The sequence below is a fragment of the Boleophthalmus pectinirostris genome, unplaced genomic scaffold, assembly GCF_026225935.1.
Source record: "Boleophthalmus pectinirostris isolate CB_2022bp ecotype Guang Dong unplaced genomic scaffold, ASM2622593v1 HiC_scaffold_2, whole genome shotgun sequence".
In the NCBI taxonomy this organism is placed as follows: domain Eukaryota; kingdom Metazoa; phylum Chordata; class Actinopteri; order Gobiiformes; family Gobiidae; genus Boleophthalmus; species Boleophthalmus pectinirostris.
This window is the reverse complement of record NW_026571152.1, coordinates 22,513,934-22,529,983: the sequence shown is the minus strand read 5'-3', so window position 1 is coordinate 22,529,983 and position 16,050 is coordinate 22,513,934. Positions and strand designations below refer to the sequence as shown.

General features: G+C 39.1%; 1 protein-coding gene and 1 non-coding gene across 2 annotated transcripts; one reads left to right on the top strand and one right to left on the bottom strand.

Moving 5' to 3' along the window:
- The first annotated feature begins 26 nt into the window (after positions 1 to 26).
- On the top strand, positions 27 to 16,012 carry LOC110169557 (netrin-4-like). The gene is made up of 13 exons (XM_055155612.1): positions 27 to 217; positions 4,302 to 4,436; positions 5,632 to 5,747; positions 5,818 to 5,878; positions 5,990 to 6,549; positions 8,405 to 8,662; positions 9,207 to 9,333; positions 9,817 to 10,005; positions 11,479 to 11,683; positions 12,529 to 12,632; positions 12,759 to 12,827; positions 13,818 to 13,991; positions 14,483 to 16,012. Exons 4-13 carry the CDS (start codon positions 5,839 to 5,841, stop codon positions 14,623 to 14,625), a joined length of 1,869 nt encoding a protein of 622 aa, XP_055011587.1. The 5' UTR covers positions 27 to 217; positions 4,302 to 4,436; positions 5,632 to 5,747; positions 5,818 to 5,838; the 3' UTR covers positions 14,626 to 16,012.
- trnay-gua (transfer RNA tyrosine (anticodon GUA)) lies at positions 108 to 201 on the bottom strand. Its single transcript has 2 exons — positions 165 to 201; positions 108 to 143 (listed from the first exon to the last, which is right to left on the bottom strand). It is a non-coding gene; the product is annotated as a tRNA-Tyr (tRNA).
- Positions 16,013 to 16,050: the final 38 nt, after the last annotated feature.

Sequence of the window (16,050 nt, the reverse complement as noted above, 5' to 3'; positions counted from 1 at the left end):
ATTATGTTTACATTTTACTCTTAATCTAGACAGTCTGTGAACACGTGGTGGCGCTGGAGGCACAAATGTGATTCTCTTTAAAAAATAAAGAGAAAGAAAAACTTGTCTCCTTCGAGCCGGATTCGAACCAGCGACCTAAGGATGTCAGCGCTCGGCTTGTACCACTACAGTCCTCCGCTCTACCAACTGAGCTATCGAAGGGACGGTGCAAGAAAAGGTAAAATAGTCTTTAAAAACACAATCGCTACGCCAAAAGACGCCTTCATATTTTGTATTTACTGCAAAGCTAAACGCTCCCAGCAGCGACTAATCAACTGCGTCCGTGTCCGTGCGTTTTAATGTTTTTTCAGTAGTTCCGCGGACGCGCAGAGATACAGTTTGATCGAGGTGTAGAAAGTTTTCCACTCAGTCTACAGATTCTGAAGGCATTTTATTATTATTATTATTTTTTTTAAATAAAATGTTGCTTGGCTCCTTACCGACGAAAAGCTGTATATATATATGCACCTGTGTTTGTGCGCAGACGTCTTCCCCTCACCTTTAACGTGTATTTTTGTGAAGATACCCTGAGTGACCACGAGATGGCAATATTCTCTCAGTTTTGTTCTTCAGAGATGTCGTAGAGACGGTTTCAGACATGGATTTATTAAATTAATGGCTGAAAATGGCTGAAAATGTTTTCTGGATGGGAGCAGAAACACTGTCCAGATGACCAATGTAGAAACCGTTTGAACACTGAGCCCCTGGACGAATGAAGGATTACAGAGAGTTTGCAAACAGCTACAGTCTCAGTCTACACCAGTGACTTTTATCAAATGTGTTTAAAGGAACATGGGTTTGATCTGTAGTGTAAACATGATAGAGGCTAGACCATTTTATACAGATCTTTTACTTAAGTGTAACACAAACAAGATGAAAAATGCATCTCATTATTAGTGCTGTTATTTCTTATGGACATCTAAACACTCTTAACCCTGCCAGAGGTGGGACCCAGTTGTTGTTTTGCAAGTCTCATGTAAGTCTCAAGTCTCTGACCTCAAGTCAAGTCGAGTCGTGAGTCACTGGCCCACGAGTCCAAGTCAAGCCCAAGTGGTCTGCTTTGAGCTTCAAGTAATTTCAAGTCTTTAAACAAAAGTACCAAATATATCATAGATTTTTGCAGTTACTATAATTTTTAAACTAAATTGTACTTAAAAAAATCTTGGTACATGATATATGGGTATTTATATAAGAGTTGTAGAAATGTTAATTTTTCCTTTTTAAATGCCTTGACAAGAGGGCGAATTGTTACGGTCAAAATAGAAAAAAATAAGATTTAGGAGCTCTTAATAACAGTTTTTTGTCAACTAGTCTAAGCATCAAGTCTTCACAAGTCACAGGGCTCAAGTCCAAGTCAAGGTCCAAGTCACTGACCTTCAAGTCCAAGTCGAGTCCCAAATCTTTGTCTATTTTATCAGGTCAAGTCTCAAGTCCGGAAAATAGTGACTCAAGTCTGACTCGAGTCCAAGTCACGACTTGCAAGTCCCAACCTCTGAACCCTGCCACCCCTAAAGCCATATGATAATAATAAATTATAATAATAAAAAGTGCGTTAGTCTTATATAGCACTTTTCCCATCACTTTATTTATTTTCTGCTTTATTCTTTCACTCCATATTATCCAAAATGTTAGAAAATCCCTCTATCTGATCCATGCAATTGTTTTGTTCAAAATCCCTTATAGAATAAAAAGTACTTTGCACCAGTGAAATCAGAGCCTTATACAGTTCTATCTAGATATCACAAATTTATAGCTAAATGATTTGTAGGTGTGGTCATTGTGCTATTCAAAGCTCAGAGATTGCAGAAATACCAAATGGGTTACATCACTGGAGGAGTAACAGATCTCCAACACAGGTGCTGATTTTTAGATAAAACACTGTAACGTTTTGTTATGGCTAGGCTCAGGCAGAGAGACAGCAGTGATAAACATATTAAAGTCAGTGAAAGCAGCATCCGTGGGCATGTATGAGGACCCTGAAGGCAACACTCCAATATTTTGTTGAGCGTGTCTGCTGGCTTTGTGGTTGACTTTTACAGGGGAGTGGACAAATCACTGAGGGCCGAGATGGTTCAGTAAACTGGAGGTGCTACAGGAGATGGCACCATGGAGATGGGACAGCTATATCCTTTATCAGTCTTGAAATATGAAACGCAAGCAGTAGAATTATTTAGTTGTGTTTTCCCCTGTTTAGCCCTTAAATTGTATTTGTATTAGTATTGTAAACTCTAGCATCTCATATTGGCTCTCTATTGAAATCTCCCACATGAATATTGTTTACTGCAGTGCAATCCAACATTATGTAACTAGATGCAATGTACCAACCACTTTAGTAATTAACAATGGCCAAGTTTGAGAAAGGCATATTGTCTGTGTGTGTGTGTGTGTGTGTGTGTGTGTGTTTTCCTGGTACTTAAACTATAACACAGCAGCTCTACACATTTTCATTTCTGACAAATGTCTATGCTGCATAATTGATCCCTATGTCTATGACCCAGAGCCCATATTTTTAAACAATCACTTGTAAATACAGATTAGGGGGTGGAGATTTGGGGATTTGAGGTTTATATATTTATTCTGGGCAAGTAAGAAATTTACATTCTTTTACAGTGGAACATATAACATTAATGAAGTCATAGCAGAAATAACCACAACAAAAAATAAACAAATAAAAAAAATTGGCCCAAAAAGGAGTGGGAAGAAGAAAAGTTATTTAATCCCACCCCCACTCTTCTTATCTAACACAATGAGCTTTCTTTTGAATTTTTCAGACATTTTACAGTAAACTATATGAACTATTTACAAGTGCGGACAAAGAGTCACTGTTATAGTTTGGTAACATAACTGTATTGCAATAATACATAAGTGCAACAATGGTAAGGAAAATTAAAGATACCAACAATGGTAACAGACAGCACATACCAGCAATGGTAAAGAAACAACAAGCATAAAGCAGCACTACAGAAGAAAGTATTGTTCTAATATTAAGACCCACCCTCTATATACTGTGACCAGACCATATGTTTATATAACAACTTGAATTTATGGATATTTTGGCATTGCTTGAGATGTGTATCCAGACTGTTTCAGAGTTTTACACCACATATAGACACACAGAAACTTATGGGTAGTTCAAACATTGGGCAGTTTGAAATTTCCATACCCTCTAAAATTATGAGTTCTCGCTCTCATTTTAAACAAGCTTTGACGATTGCTTGGTGGTAAATTGTTGAATGCTCTAAATAAAATTACCAGTGTATAATATTTTACAAGGTCAGGAATCTTTAGGAGCTTGGATTGAATAAAAGGATTATGGGTGTATTCTAATAAAATAAAAAAAAGATAGGGGCTCAGTGGAAACAGCAATTTTTCTGAGAAAGGAGGGAACTGCATTATAATATATAAGCTCATACAAGTTGATCTCGCCTGTCTCCTTTAATAGTTTGCCAAAATATGCAAAATATGTGAATATATATTTACATAATATAGATTCTTATCTTTTCTCTTATAAGATCATAGCTAATGCCTCAGACTAAATGTTCAGCTAGAACAAACCTGGGCATTGTACAGCTCCTGGGCCACATACAGCCCTTTGGTTGACTCTGACTGGAATGTTTAAAATAATTTGGAGTTACAAAATAAACATGTTTTTTAATTTTACCTCATACTTGGACTAAAGCTGCATTGTTTTTTTAAAATGACATTTTTTGTAAGGCAACCTCACTTTTTCATTACTTCATAACATAATCTCTTACCAATCTTACCAGCTTCTCTTTTATAAAGAAATACAATTAATATTATGCAGAATTGAGTTAAGCATTTTGTCACAGCCCTCCACAGTATTTTCTGTTTCTCATGTGCCCCAAGGAAAAAATAACTGCCCACCCCTGAGGTAGAAGGATGCAGAACTTAGAGGTAAGGGACCTTGAAGAAGACCAAAGAGGGGCTTTATGGATGTAGAAGAAGTGGTAAACAGAAGATGGTGTTTCTATTAAATTATTTATTTGAGGTATTTTGGCCAATGCCCCCACACAGTAGTAAATGGCAATGGGGAGGGAAATATCAGTAAATTGTCTCAAAGAGGATTTAAACTCAACACACACTGCACATGGAGATGATTGATACGACCATTTTGCATAAAACTATGACCAAAGGGGGTTAGGCTGAAGTGAGATCACTGCATGCAAGAAAAATTCTCTCACACTATGATACTTCAAACAGTTTAAAAATAGCTGTCACAAATGGGACTAATATGTGCGCAGGGCTTTCATTCTCCGCTGGGAATATGACACAGACTGGTGAAGATTAGACATCCTTCCTGCTGCATTTTCCATGCTTTCTCCTGGGATTTGAAGATCGAGAAACATCTGAACGATGTACAAAGACACAAGCTCAAGGTGCGTCACCCTTGGCCCTGTCAGACCATCTGGAGACAACCAAAATAACCCATTACAAATTTGAAAGCACACAGACGTGAACCCACTCCCCTTTAACAGAACAGGCCATCGGAGTCGCAGTATTTCAGGAATGTCCCGAACTGTCAAAGCCTAAGGGAGACAAGACGCTCACTGGTCTTCCTCCATTTTATCCACACAAGTCAAACCTATGTTTCACGCAACAACACTGACTCTGACAAATCACTACTGAACTGAACTCAGGTCTTTACATGTAAAGAATTGTGTGAATGTCACATTGTAAAAGATAGAAAATATGTGCTATCAAATTCAGCAACAACAATCAGTATGAAATAAACCACAGCACACAGACCTCTGTCAAGGCTCTATTCTTATAATTATGTGGTAAAACATACATCTTCACTTGATCAAGATCTTCTACAATCTATACAACAATTCAACACTGGGAAAGAAAACCCGAAGACAGAGGTTCTCAAACTGCTCCGGGAAGCATTGGTAGTAACATTGATTCACGATCTTAGGAATAGACCTGTTGTCCTCGTTAAGTTTGACCAATTCTGTCAGTAAAAGTTTATTTGAAAAGGCAAACGTATACTTCTCACGTTGCTGTCTCTCCTCAATCTTCTCCCTTGACAGTTTAACAGGGCTTATGGTGTCAAATGGCCATAATAAATCTTACATTAATGACAGGGAGGATCTCACAGGAGAGGTTTCTGGGTCTTGAAAATGTCCCTTTCAACTCAACTTAACATCACTGAAGTATTAAAGTTGTGACCTAAATGTCTGAAGAGAAGGTAAACGAGACAGACACAGTTCAAAGTTTAGTGGGGACTTGTAGCAACAACACAGGTAACTGACTGGGACACCTGGGACTGCTGTTGTGGTCTTTTGAGAAAGTTTAAAACGAGTATTGAATGTCATGGTCTTATCTGCAGATTTTAATGATATAATATTAGTATATAATTATTTTCCCATCTGTAAAATTATATCAACATTGTTGTGGCCGTGAATACACAAGAGTAAAAACATATTTGAAGTAACAGACCTATTCAATAAGAAGCTACTAACTGAATAGTGTCTAAGATAAATTAATGTGCTTAAATCCAACCACATATCAATGACAATAGTTTACATGCACATATTCCCTCTATTTACACTGTGCGTGGGTGTGGTCTAGGAGGAAAACAGATGAGGCGGGGCGTGGAGCGAATACTTCTCTCCAAATGTCAATGAACGGAGCGAGTGGGATGGAGACATGGAGCATATTCTGGATAACTACAGCGACACGTTGTAGTAAGAGAGGACACTTGAGTCTGACTGGCAGCTCTTTTGGACTGATCTTTGACGCTTCTGTTTTTATCAGAATACTAAAGACGACCCCAAGATGAGAAGTTGGATTTACGCATTTTCTTATATTCTTACAGGTGAGTCTGATTTAGTCAATTCAAGTATTAATTCACAGTATCTTCTTTTTACTTGAAGGTTATAGATGTTTGTTTGGGGTATACTTTTAAAACCATGTGCGCTCCTTGTAGCTCTATCAGAATCCAGAGGTCCACCTGTGGATAGCCGCTGCTCCGGGCGCGCATGTAACCCGCGCATGGGCAACCTGGCAGTGGGCAGACTTATCACCACTGAATCGGTGTGTGGCTACAATTCTTCTGAACCATACTGCTTCTTCAAACAAACTTTATCCACTCGTAGCAGTAAAGACCTTTGCGCTCATCCTAAGTGCGGCAAGTGCAATGCTGCCATTCCCGGGCTGGCGCACCTTGCCTCGGCTATGAGCGACTCCTCTTTCCGCTTCCCTCACACCTGGTGGCAGTCAGCGGAGGGAGCAAAGCAGGAGACACTGCAGCTGGACCTGGAGACGAAGTTTTTGTTTACGCACCTCATCCTAGTGTTCCGCTCCCCCCGCCCCGCAGCCATGGTGCTGGAGCGCTCTCAAGACCACGGCAAGACCTGGAGGACGCTCAAGTATTTTGCCAAAAACTGCGAGGAGGCGTTTGGACTTGCAGAGGGGCAGTCATCAATTGGAAATGGGACCACATGCAGCTCCAAGTACTCTGCAGCCTTTCCGTGCACCAGAGGAGAGGTGAGTACTTTCTGTTAAAGGCGACTGCGAATTAGTGACGTCTAAGATCCCAGACAGTTTTGAAAAAGTTGATAACATTGTGATGCATAGTGAAAACTAATACAACAACATAATAAGACCCCTTTTAAAATTATTTATTAAGATAAAAAAAAACAAAAAAAAAAACATCCCTTTTTGAGGATGCAGTGTAGCAGTGTGCTATTTTATGGTTTATTTGTTTTGCTGGTGGTTACGTCTTTTAAAGCTCTACTCTGCTCGGAAATGTTTCATGAGAATCAATGTACATTTTGTTTCTCTTATTTTTACACGCTCGTTTGTGCCGCAAGCCAACGGAGTCAAATCAATTTAACTGCCCCTTTCCTCTGAAGTCTCCTCAGCGCATTGACCGTGGTCCGTGTATGTTGCATTCCAGTCTTGTGTTGGAGGTTCAGGGTGAATGGCTAAATGGCTTTCACTGATCTCATAATTATAGGGGAATTTTCATAAAGTGTTTTTTGTTGCTTAACACCCCATAAGTACAGTTATCTTTGAGTAAGTGCTCATAATGGTAGCAGTATTGTGTTAGAGGTTTCACTAAAATGAATGTTGACAAGAATAAATGTGTTTACTGTGGACTACATCGTGTCACAGAGCAGCAGAATCATCATATGTGACAGTCATTTCCTTGTGCTAATGAAAACTAATGGCCACGTCCATACATGCAGATTACTCAAGAAATACAATTTCTAAGTACTCAGATAAGCACATGGTACACGTCATGTTTACTTTGGAGCTTTGTCAGTTTCCCATCAGCCTTATGAGCAAAACCAGATGTATTTTATTTTGGAACATAGTTATTTTTGAGTCAGTTGGTGGGCCTAAAATTCCTAAAAAAAAAAAGGTATATAGAGGACCATACTGTACCTCATCAGTGTACCTGGAAAATGTTTTTCTATTCACAATGAACAGACAAAATAAGTTTAAAGATCCCCTATTATACAAATTTTTGATTTATGTTATGTTGTCCCACATCAAAAACACATCTAGACTTTTGTTTTGCTTCATTCACATGTTTAACACACAAACTCTCAAACAGAAAACACTCTGTTCCACTCTGTTGTATGGTAATACATGAAGTGCTCCACTGTGTTTTTAAATTCCATACACCTTCACTAGAAGGATGGATAGATTGGATGATTTCAGTCCTGGAATTTCCAATCTCTACTGAACAAAAGGTAAAAGGAGCTGTTAACTTGAAAATTTCTGCTTCATGACATCACAAGGTGGAACAGGGCTTTTTGAACTTTGGAGATTTAGACAACAAAGGGCTACTGAAATATGTGTGAATGAAACAAAACACAACTCCAAGTATGTTTTTGATGAGGTAATAACATTACAAGATGGCGTAAAGTTCATGAGAGTCAGTTATGTATTTCATATAAGCTAGTGAAAGTTTAAAATCCACACACCTTATAGGTGAGTAGAGACACGTACATCCAAAAACCAAAAAGCGACGTGCTAGGTCCAAAAAACAAAAAGAGGAGAAAGAAAGTAGATCTTTTTTTTTTTTTTTTTTTTTTCGAATGTGACATTTTGGGTCAAAGCCCTTCTTTATACAAGTCCACACACCTTACTGAATTTAATCTGGTTAGTTTAACAGCTAAATTACTTCTAACTAGGTAAATGGGATCAAACTGGTATGATGGCTCTGCAGCTTTTTGCCTTTTCAAAAAGTTTCAGTTCCCATGGTTGCCAACAGGGGGCTTTATAATTCAAGCGATCTCTGTGAAACTGAAAGTAAAAGTGCTGAAATCATAGTTTTCTTACATATACCATGTTCCTTTTAATAATGACTTTTCTCATTTTGAATCCAAAGATGATATACAGGGCTTTACCCCCTGGCAGTGCCCTAGACCCGTATGGACCAGACGCTCAGGAGCAGCTGATAGTGACCAACTTGAGAGTGCGACTCCTCCAGCGCCAGCCCTGTCCCTGTGAGGCCAAACACCCTGGAGCTCTGCCCACGAAACATTATGCAATTTATGATTTTATTGTGAAGGGGAGCTGCCTCTGCAACGGACATGCAGACCACTGTGTGCCAGTCAACATCCACCAGAAGAAAACGCACAACATGGTAAGCATACAGAAACAATGGCCTTGACAATGGTCCCTTTCTCTGTGGAGATTTTGATTTGTTTTGTCGAAATATTGAGAGTAAATATATCACAATGGCAGACAGCTGCCATTACTGAGTTTAAAGACATGGAAACAGTAATTATGGCTTTACTATAATGCCTTAACAGCCCACAGTCTGTATTATGCAATGCTTGTTACCCCAACTCAACAATCAAAACTCAGTTTGGGACTTGTATCTCTTTTTTGTGTACATAAAGTGTATGCATATCAACAAGAGGATAATTGCATAACAGTGCTTACATTTATAAAAAGACAGGAGTATTACAGACGGTAACTGATAAATTGATCTAAAATGAAAAGTACTTTTTTGCACAACAGCTGATTTTTTTTTTCTTTACCTTTAATACCCTGGGTGGAGACTGTATGCTTAATATCAAACCTAAATTAATTATTATTTTTTTGTTTACTTTGTTAATATTGTCTGGGAAATGTCAATATCCTTATATGTCTAGGTGCACTCTTGATGTGTGTTTGTCTTTCAGGTCCATGGGAAGTGTGTGTGTCGCCATAACACTGCTGGTGACCACTGCCAGCGCTGTGCTCCTCTTTTCAATGACCGACCCTGGCAGGCGGCCAATGGCATCACCGGGAGCCCACACGAGTGCCAGAGTGAGTGATGGGCCAAACGCACAGCATGTAGACCTATCTGTAAAATCAAACTAGCCCCATAAATCACATATCACCTTCGGACTGCTGATGTGTGAAGAAAAAGGCTTAACAATTTCTCATGAACGCTCCTTGCTCCTCAGATAGATCTATGGTATAGTTCAAATTCTGAGATTGGAGGTTTGACTGCTGGCGTTGCATATTGTTGCGTTCTTTGGCAAGACACTTTACCCACCTTGCTAAAATCAAACTTTACTCAATAGCTGATAGCAAGCCAGCAGCACTGTAAGTCTTCTTTGTCAATACACTGGTCTGGAGGGGCAAAGGTTGAGTGAAAGATCGAGGATCGGTCTCAGGCATGTATACTGCCATTGTGTCTATAAGCAAGGCATTGCGGTGTGTAGCTATAAAAAAGTAATGCATTTCTTTTACAGTCTATGCTTACTAAAAATAGTAATATATTTAACTGTCTGTATTTGACCACAGAGTGCAAGTGTAATGGCCATGCTCAGAGCTGCCATCTGGACCGTAGGCTGTGGTTGGCATCCGGCCGGAGAGGTGGAGGTGTGTGCGACAGTTGCCTCCACAACACTGGAGGGCGCCATTGTCAGATCTGCAAGAAAGGATACTACAGGGACCCCACTTTACCAAAAACTGCCCCTGATTCCTGTAAAGGTAACTTTTACTGCTTATCTGTCCACACCTCTTCCTTTACCATCCCAAAATCCATTCTTCCTCTTAGGGGTTGTGAGCCACTGTGTTCCAGGAAGTGAGCATGGGCACTCTTCTGGCTCCATTGACTTCGCCTCAAATTTACCTGTATTAACAAATCATTGCGTCTCTCTCTGTAACTGCTACTATTAGGCTGGTCACTTTGGTCTTAAAATGTTCACATTAACCCGCTCTACTTGATCTTGGTATTGTTATTTCACTATTTTGCCCATAAATCAATTGTTACTCCTAATATGGACCTGGCTCCATATTCGCCTTAGCCTCGGCGAGCTTGGTTTGACTGGAGCCGAACGCTATGGGTCATACTTCCTTAGTTCACTTTTTTATAGTCTATGGTTGTGACTAAGCCCAGTAACTATGGGCCATGGACGGGTTACAGTCTAGAGCAGTGTTTCCCATTAATAGAACAGGCTACAGTGTTTCCTCATAAAACATACTCTTTGTTTCATTGTATTGCCATGAACATTAAAGGTACTATACTATATCAAAAGGACTGCTTAATTATGGGTAACGTGACTCCACAAATAGTTTTAGAAAGAATTATTGATACAAATATTAGTGCTGATTAGCGGCAAGGCCAAAATAGAGACTCTGGAAGGTTTTGTTGCATTAAAAAGATAGTAGTGCTATAAGTGCTGTCTAGCCATGTGTCTTTAAAAGTAGATTGATCTTCACTTTTTTTATTTTGGCCTTTAATCTATTTTATAACCCCAGTTGTTCTTTATATGGTAGTGACAAAAATTTACAAATGGTAGGCAAGCTTTGAGAAAGCCCCTTTACAGTCTCCTATTTCTTCCTTTAGGTAAAACTTTTTTTGAATGAATGCCAGAATCCAGTGTGGGTACTGCCTTTGATTTTGCAGTCAGTAATGTATTTTTGATGCTTCCCTTGAGCTAATGCAGATCAGTTTCTCTGATATGAGCCCTCTCTTTTAAACTCATCCCTTGACAATGATGATAAGAGAGTTACATGACCCCAGTCTGCAGCACCACAGGAATGATAGGGGCCCGTCTTGCAACGCATATGTAAATGCAAACAATGCCGGAATTTCCTATGGTCCATGAAGGTGCATATTTCACATTCTTGCCCTTTCGCCTTTACAGCACACTAGAGCATTTTAACAACAAACATGACGTTTTTGAGAACAAATGAAGGACGTGTACAGGAATAATCTGTCATCACGATACGGGACATTAGCTTGGGACTCAACAGAGAAGCAGCGATTTGCAGGTTTTTTTTGCAGGCTACATTGTTGTTGTTGGTTACAGATGGCTAATTAAAGTGGAGTAGAGAATCCTGCACATAGTACAGTTGTTGGGCACATAACTAAACACTTCTCTTGATCCAGTATTGTCACAGGATTTTTGGAGGTATGGAACATTAACATTATTGCTCTTTCACTTTCTTTCACTGCAGCTTGTTTGTGCCACCCTCTGGGCTCTGTCTCGGTTGGGGGTCCCGTCTGTAACCCCAGCAGCGGGGAGTGCACCTGTAAACCAGGAGTGGCCGGCCCCCACTGTGACAGGTGCATGATGGGATATTGGGGACTCGGACAATATGGCTGCCGTCCCTGTGACTGCACAGGGGATTGTGACCCCTATACCGGAGATTGTCTTTCTGGGTGAGTCCTATTTTGTCAGTATATAACTTCTATGTCGACCTGAATTCTCTCTCCTGGAAATATGAAATTTACTAGAGGAAAACAGGTCTTTAAGCAACACTATGAATGCATCTCAGAACAAACTCAAACCTTGAATGACTAATATAATGCTATTTTCTGATCTATGCTCTAATGTTGTTTTCTTATTACAAATATACCTGGAGTTGTATTTTATTTCATTCACACATGTTTAACACACAAACCCTGCATATTTAAGTTGAGTTTTTCTCTGCATATTTAGACTGAGTTCTTTTCTCAAACTGAAAACCCTCTATTCTACTTTATGATGTCATGTGGTAATGCAGGAAGTGCTTTCTTGTGTTTTTAAACTCCATACATCACTAGAATCATTTGGATGATTTCAGCCCTGAAATTACCTATCTCTACTGAAGTAAAGATCAAAGGAGCTGTAATCTTGAAAACTACCACTTCAGGACATCACAAGGTGGAACCGGGCTTTTTACATATAGAGCATGTAGACAGACTAATAATAAAATTTACTCAAACATGTGTGAATCAATCAAAACACAACTCCAGGTATGTTTTTGTAATGGTAACAACATTGTATTGTGACACAAGAATCAATTTTGTTTAATATAGAACCTTTAAGTCAATACAGAGATCGCCAGTTGTCATAAATATTATAGAGCGCTCTACACTCTGGTTTAAGTTTCCACTACTTCATCACTATTATTGTTACAACATTTATATCTCAAATATTTTGGATGAAATCCTAGTGTTGCTTCAAGTGTCCATTATATATAAATCTCCTGACCTTAAGTATAACGCTGCTCTAACCTCTGCAGCTCAGATGTGGGGGTCTCGTTCTTTGCCATTGACCACCGCAGCAATAACAGTGAGACGGCACTCTTCAGGCTGGAGGAGCTGTTCTCTGCACTGCACCACTCTGGTATGCCACAGTTCAGCGCATCTATCACAATCAGCCATACAAAAGACCAGAGTCATCCATTCAAAAGACCAGCACATCCAACCATATAGAGCTGTAATGTATGTATGTGTCCTTTCATTCTGACAGAGAAGTGTGAGTGTGCCGAGGCGACTCTCAGTAATCCTAAGGTTTTCTGTGCTGCAGAGTACGACTATGGTGAGTAGTGCTTGATGCATTCTGAACACATGACTTTAAAGGTGCACTCTGTAACTTTTCTGGTGAAGGGTTCGTCCAGTGCTTTTCGTCATGGAGATGTTATTGCTTCATCTGGAATGTTTCACAGTATGGCATTAAACGTTTCTATCTTCATGGAGACCAAAGCAGACTAAGTTACAAGTCAGATCTGTGGAGAGGCAACCCCGCTCACAGTCAGAATGCCTGTTTTTCTACATATTTTTGAGCAATAAAGGTAGATCTGTTTAATGCCATACTGTGGAACATTCTAAGCAAAGCAATGACATAACCATAGAAACAAGAAGGTAATGTTCCCCCAAATGAAAAGTTACACAGTGCACCTTTAAATATATAAAAAAGGAAATATTTCTTAGTTATTATTATATTTCCCAATTTAAATCAGTAACACTGTCATGTATCCCAAGCCTTTTGTACCTAATATGCCAGTCCCAAGCCTGGATAAAGGGAACGATAATCATAAACAATAAGCTCTATTCACGCTTACGTCACCAAGAACCAGGAAGATGTTTGGAAACATGTGATGGGCTCTGTTCTCGGTAGCAAGTCTGACAAAATCTAAGAAAAATTAGAAAATGGCCCCGTTTTCTTCATCTACACGTCATTGCAGTGTTGTGTTATAATCAACAATTACAACCACACCTCAGTTTTTGTAATTTGCCCACTGATACAACTCCAAGAGCACTGGGTACATGCAATTAGAAGAGACGAGGGCACCAAGATGATTCCAAACAGCACATACATATGCAGTCTTCATTTTATCGCTGATGACATTTACGAGCCCAGTGTCAGGAACCGCACCGGAAGTTGTCATCACATGTTTCCAAACTTCTTCCTGGTTTGTGTCTTAAGCTTGAATAGAGCCAATGCCTATGAGCTAATGTGTGGAATGTAATTTTAAAATGTAGATAAGAAGGTCTGTGTAAAAAAAATTAACACATGGTTTCTGTTTAGTGTTTATGGCAAATGTAATGGCTGCCCACGACAAAGGCTCCCATGCTGAGGTGAAGGTGAAGATTAAGAAAGTCTTGTACAGTAAACAGGGACTGAAAATCCTAAGAAGCACGATTTCCCTTTTTCCTGAATCTTGGACTCTAAAGGGCTGCACCTGTCCCATACTCAACCCAGGTACACTGCACACTAAAACACAATAGTATAGGTAATAGTAATAGGTATTTAAATGTTTATTATCCAGTTCAAATTTCAAATCTTTATCTTATTTTGAGATTTATTGTATGACTGTATTTTACCTCTTCTTGAGTAATACACAATACTGAATGAAATACTTCCTGCTGGACTGTCCAAGCCACCTCTGGCACTTCCAGTGGTGTGGAGGTTTGTGCTGAATAGTTGGTCTTTTCTGCTGAAGTGTAAACCATTTGGACATATGCCAATGTACAGCCATTTCTCATTTAAATTGGACATTTACAGCCTGAAGATTAGAACCACCTCTCTTTTATGAGGCTAACGCTTTGCAATAATCATTTGCAGAGAAACTCATTCATGCCTGTCTTTGCAGTGCGTTCTAAATGTGCATTTATAATTCTTTAATCATGTGGATTTTATAGACTTATGCTTTTGTGAAAATTGTCATTGCTAAGCATTCTTTTTCCTCTCAGGATCAGATTATTTAGTCGCTGGACATGAGGATTGGAAGACCGGTCGTCTCATTATCAATATGAAGAGTTTTGTAAAACCGTGGAAAACAAGTTTGGGACAAAAAATTATGGATATTATCAGAAAAGACTGCGCAAAACGGTAATACAAAGATCACAACTTTCTGATTTCTGTCACAGCAAATCATCTAACTTCAAGTGGCGAGTAGTCGTTTGCATTAATTTGGTGTAGTAATTATGCCAGATGACCTCCCTGAAGTTCTATTTATCCAGACTAGACTGGCCTGAAGAGGACACCGGCTTGTAAAAACTGCCCTGAAGAAGGACTGAAATTTGTTTTGGTTTGTAACAATTAAGTTCTTTTACAATCATTTGTGACACTGTGAGAAGCAAAGTTGATATAGATGGCGGATGTACTGTACCATACAAACAGGCAGTGCGGAATGTTCAAGCCAGGGCATACCATAAAAAGATATGCTTGTAGAATACTGGATCAAGAAGCCATGAGAACAAAGAGAGCCATAAACACGTTGATCCGTGCAAAACCCGCTGAAATCCCAAAGACCTCAGGCATGTTGTTTATGAAAAGGAAGGAATGCACAGTCAATTTAGAATAATATTTCCTGGTTTTACTTTTTGACTCAAGGTGATGGGCCTGTACACTGGGGCTGTGGTGTTTACTGCAAAAGCACCTTGTTGTCTCATTGAAATCGGTGATAAATCTTCAAACTGTGGAGCTCTGTTTGCATTATATGTCCTTGACTAAGAGTAGACTGTGAAGTGAAAACACCAAAAACTATTTTAAAACTCAGCTAAAAAACTCAGCTTCAAAATACACATCACCTCTTAAAACTCACTCATAACTAAGTGCAATATTAATGTAACTGTTTCTTACTCATCCACTGTTACATATTAACAACACTCGTATCTAGTCATTTTTTTGTCTCACCAATTCAAATCTTTATATTTTTAAATACATATTAAAGTAATCATGACAAATTGCTATACCCTAGTTTTTGAACCTAGTAACCTTCAGAGTCTGTCCTCAGAAGACCTCCCTCGGACAGTGTAAACCGGACTGTGTGAAACCAGTGGGTGTGAGAAAAGAGGGCACATGTGTGGGCATGATTCTTGTTTTGGCTTCTTGCCCTAAAAATACCAAAATAAGTTTAGAATAGCCCAGTGTCTTGACTCTAAATAGGACAAATTGAGAAGGGACACTATGTATTCCTCAACTATGACATCATTGTCCATGTGTCCTTGTCCCAAAGAAAACAAATCTGTGATATTTCTGTTTGAGGACAAAGTGTTAACATTTTCTTGCATGAATGTACTTAACCACAAATGTGATTTTGTTTTGTAAATATTTTATAAACTCTATTGTTTGTATATAAATGTGGATTTTTATAAAAACACCCTTCTCCGTCTTGGTTTCCATGGATTATTGTTCAGTTTATACATCAGAATTAGCAGAGGCAATAAACAGTTTTCTAAGTATGTTTTGTAAATCCATATCTCATATCACATAATGTAGTAGCGCCCCCTGGAGTTCATGTCACAAAAAGATTCTT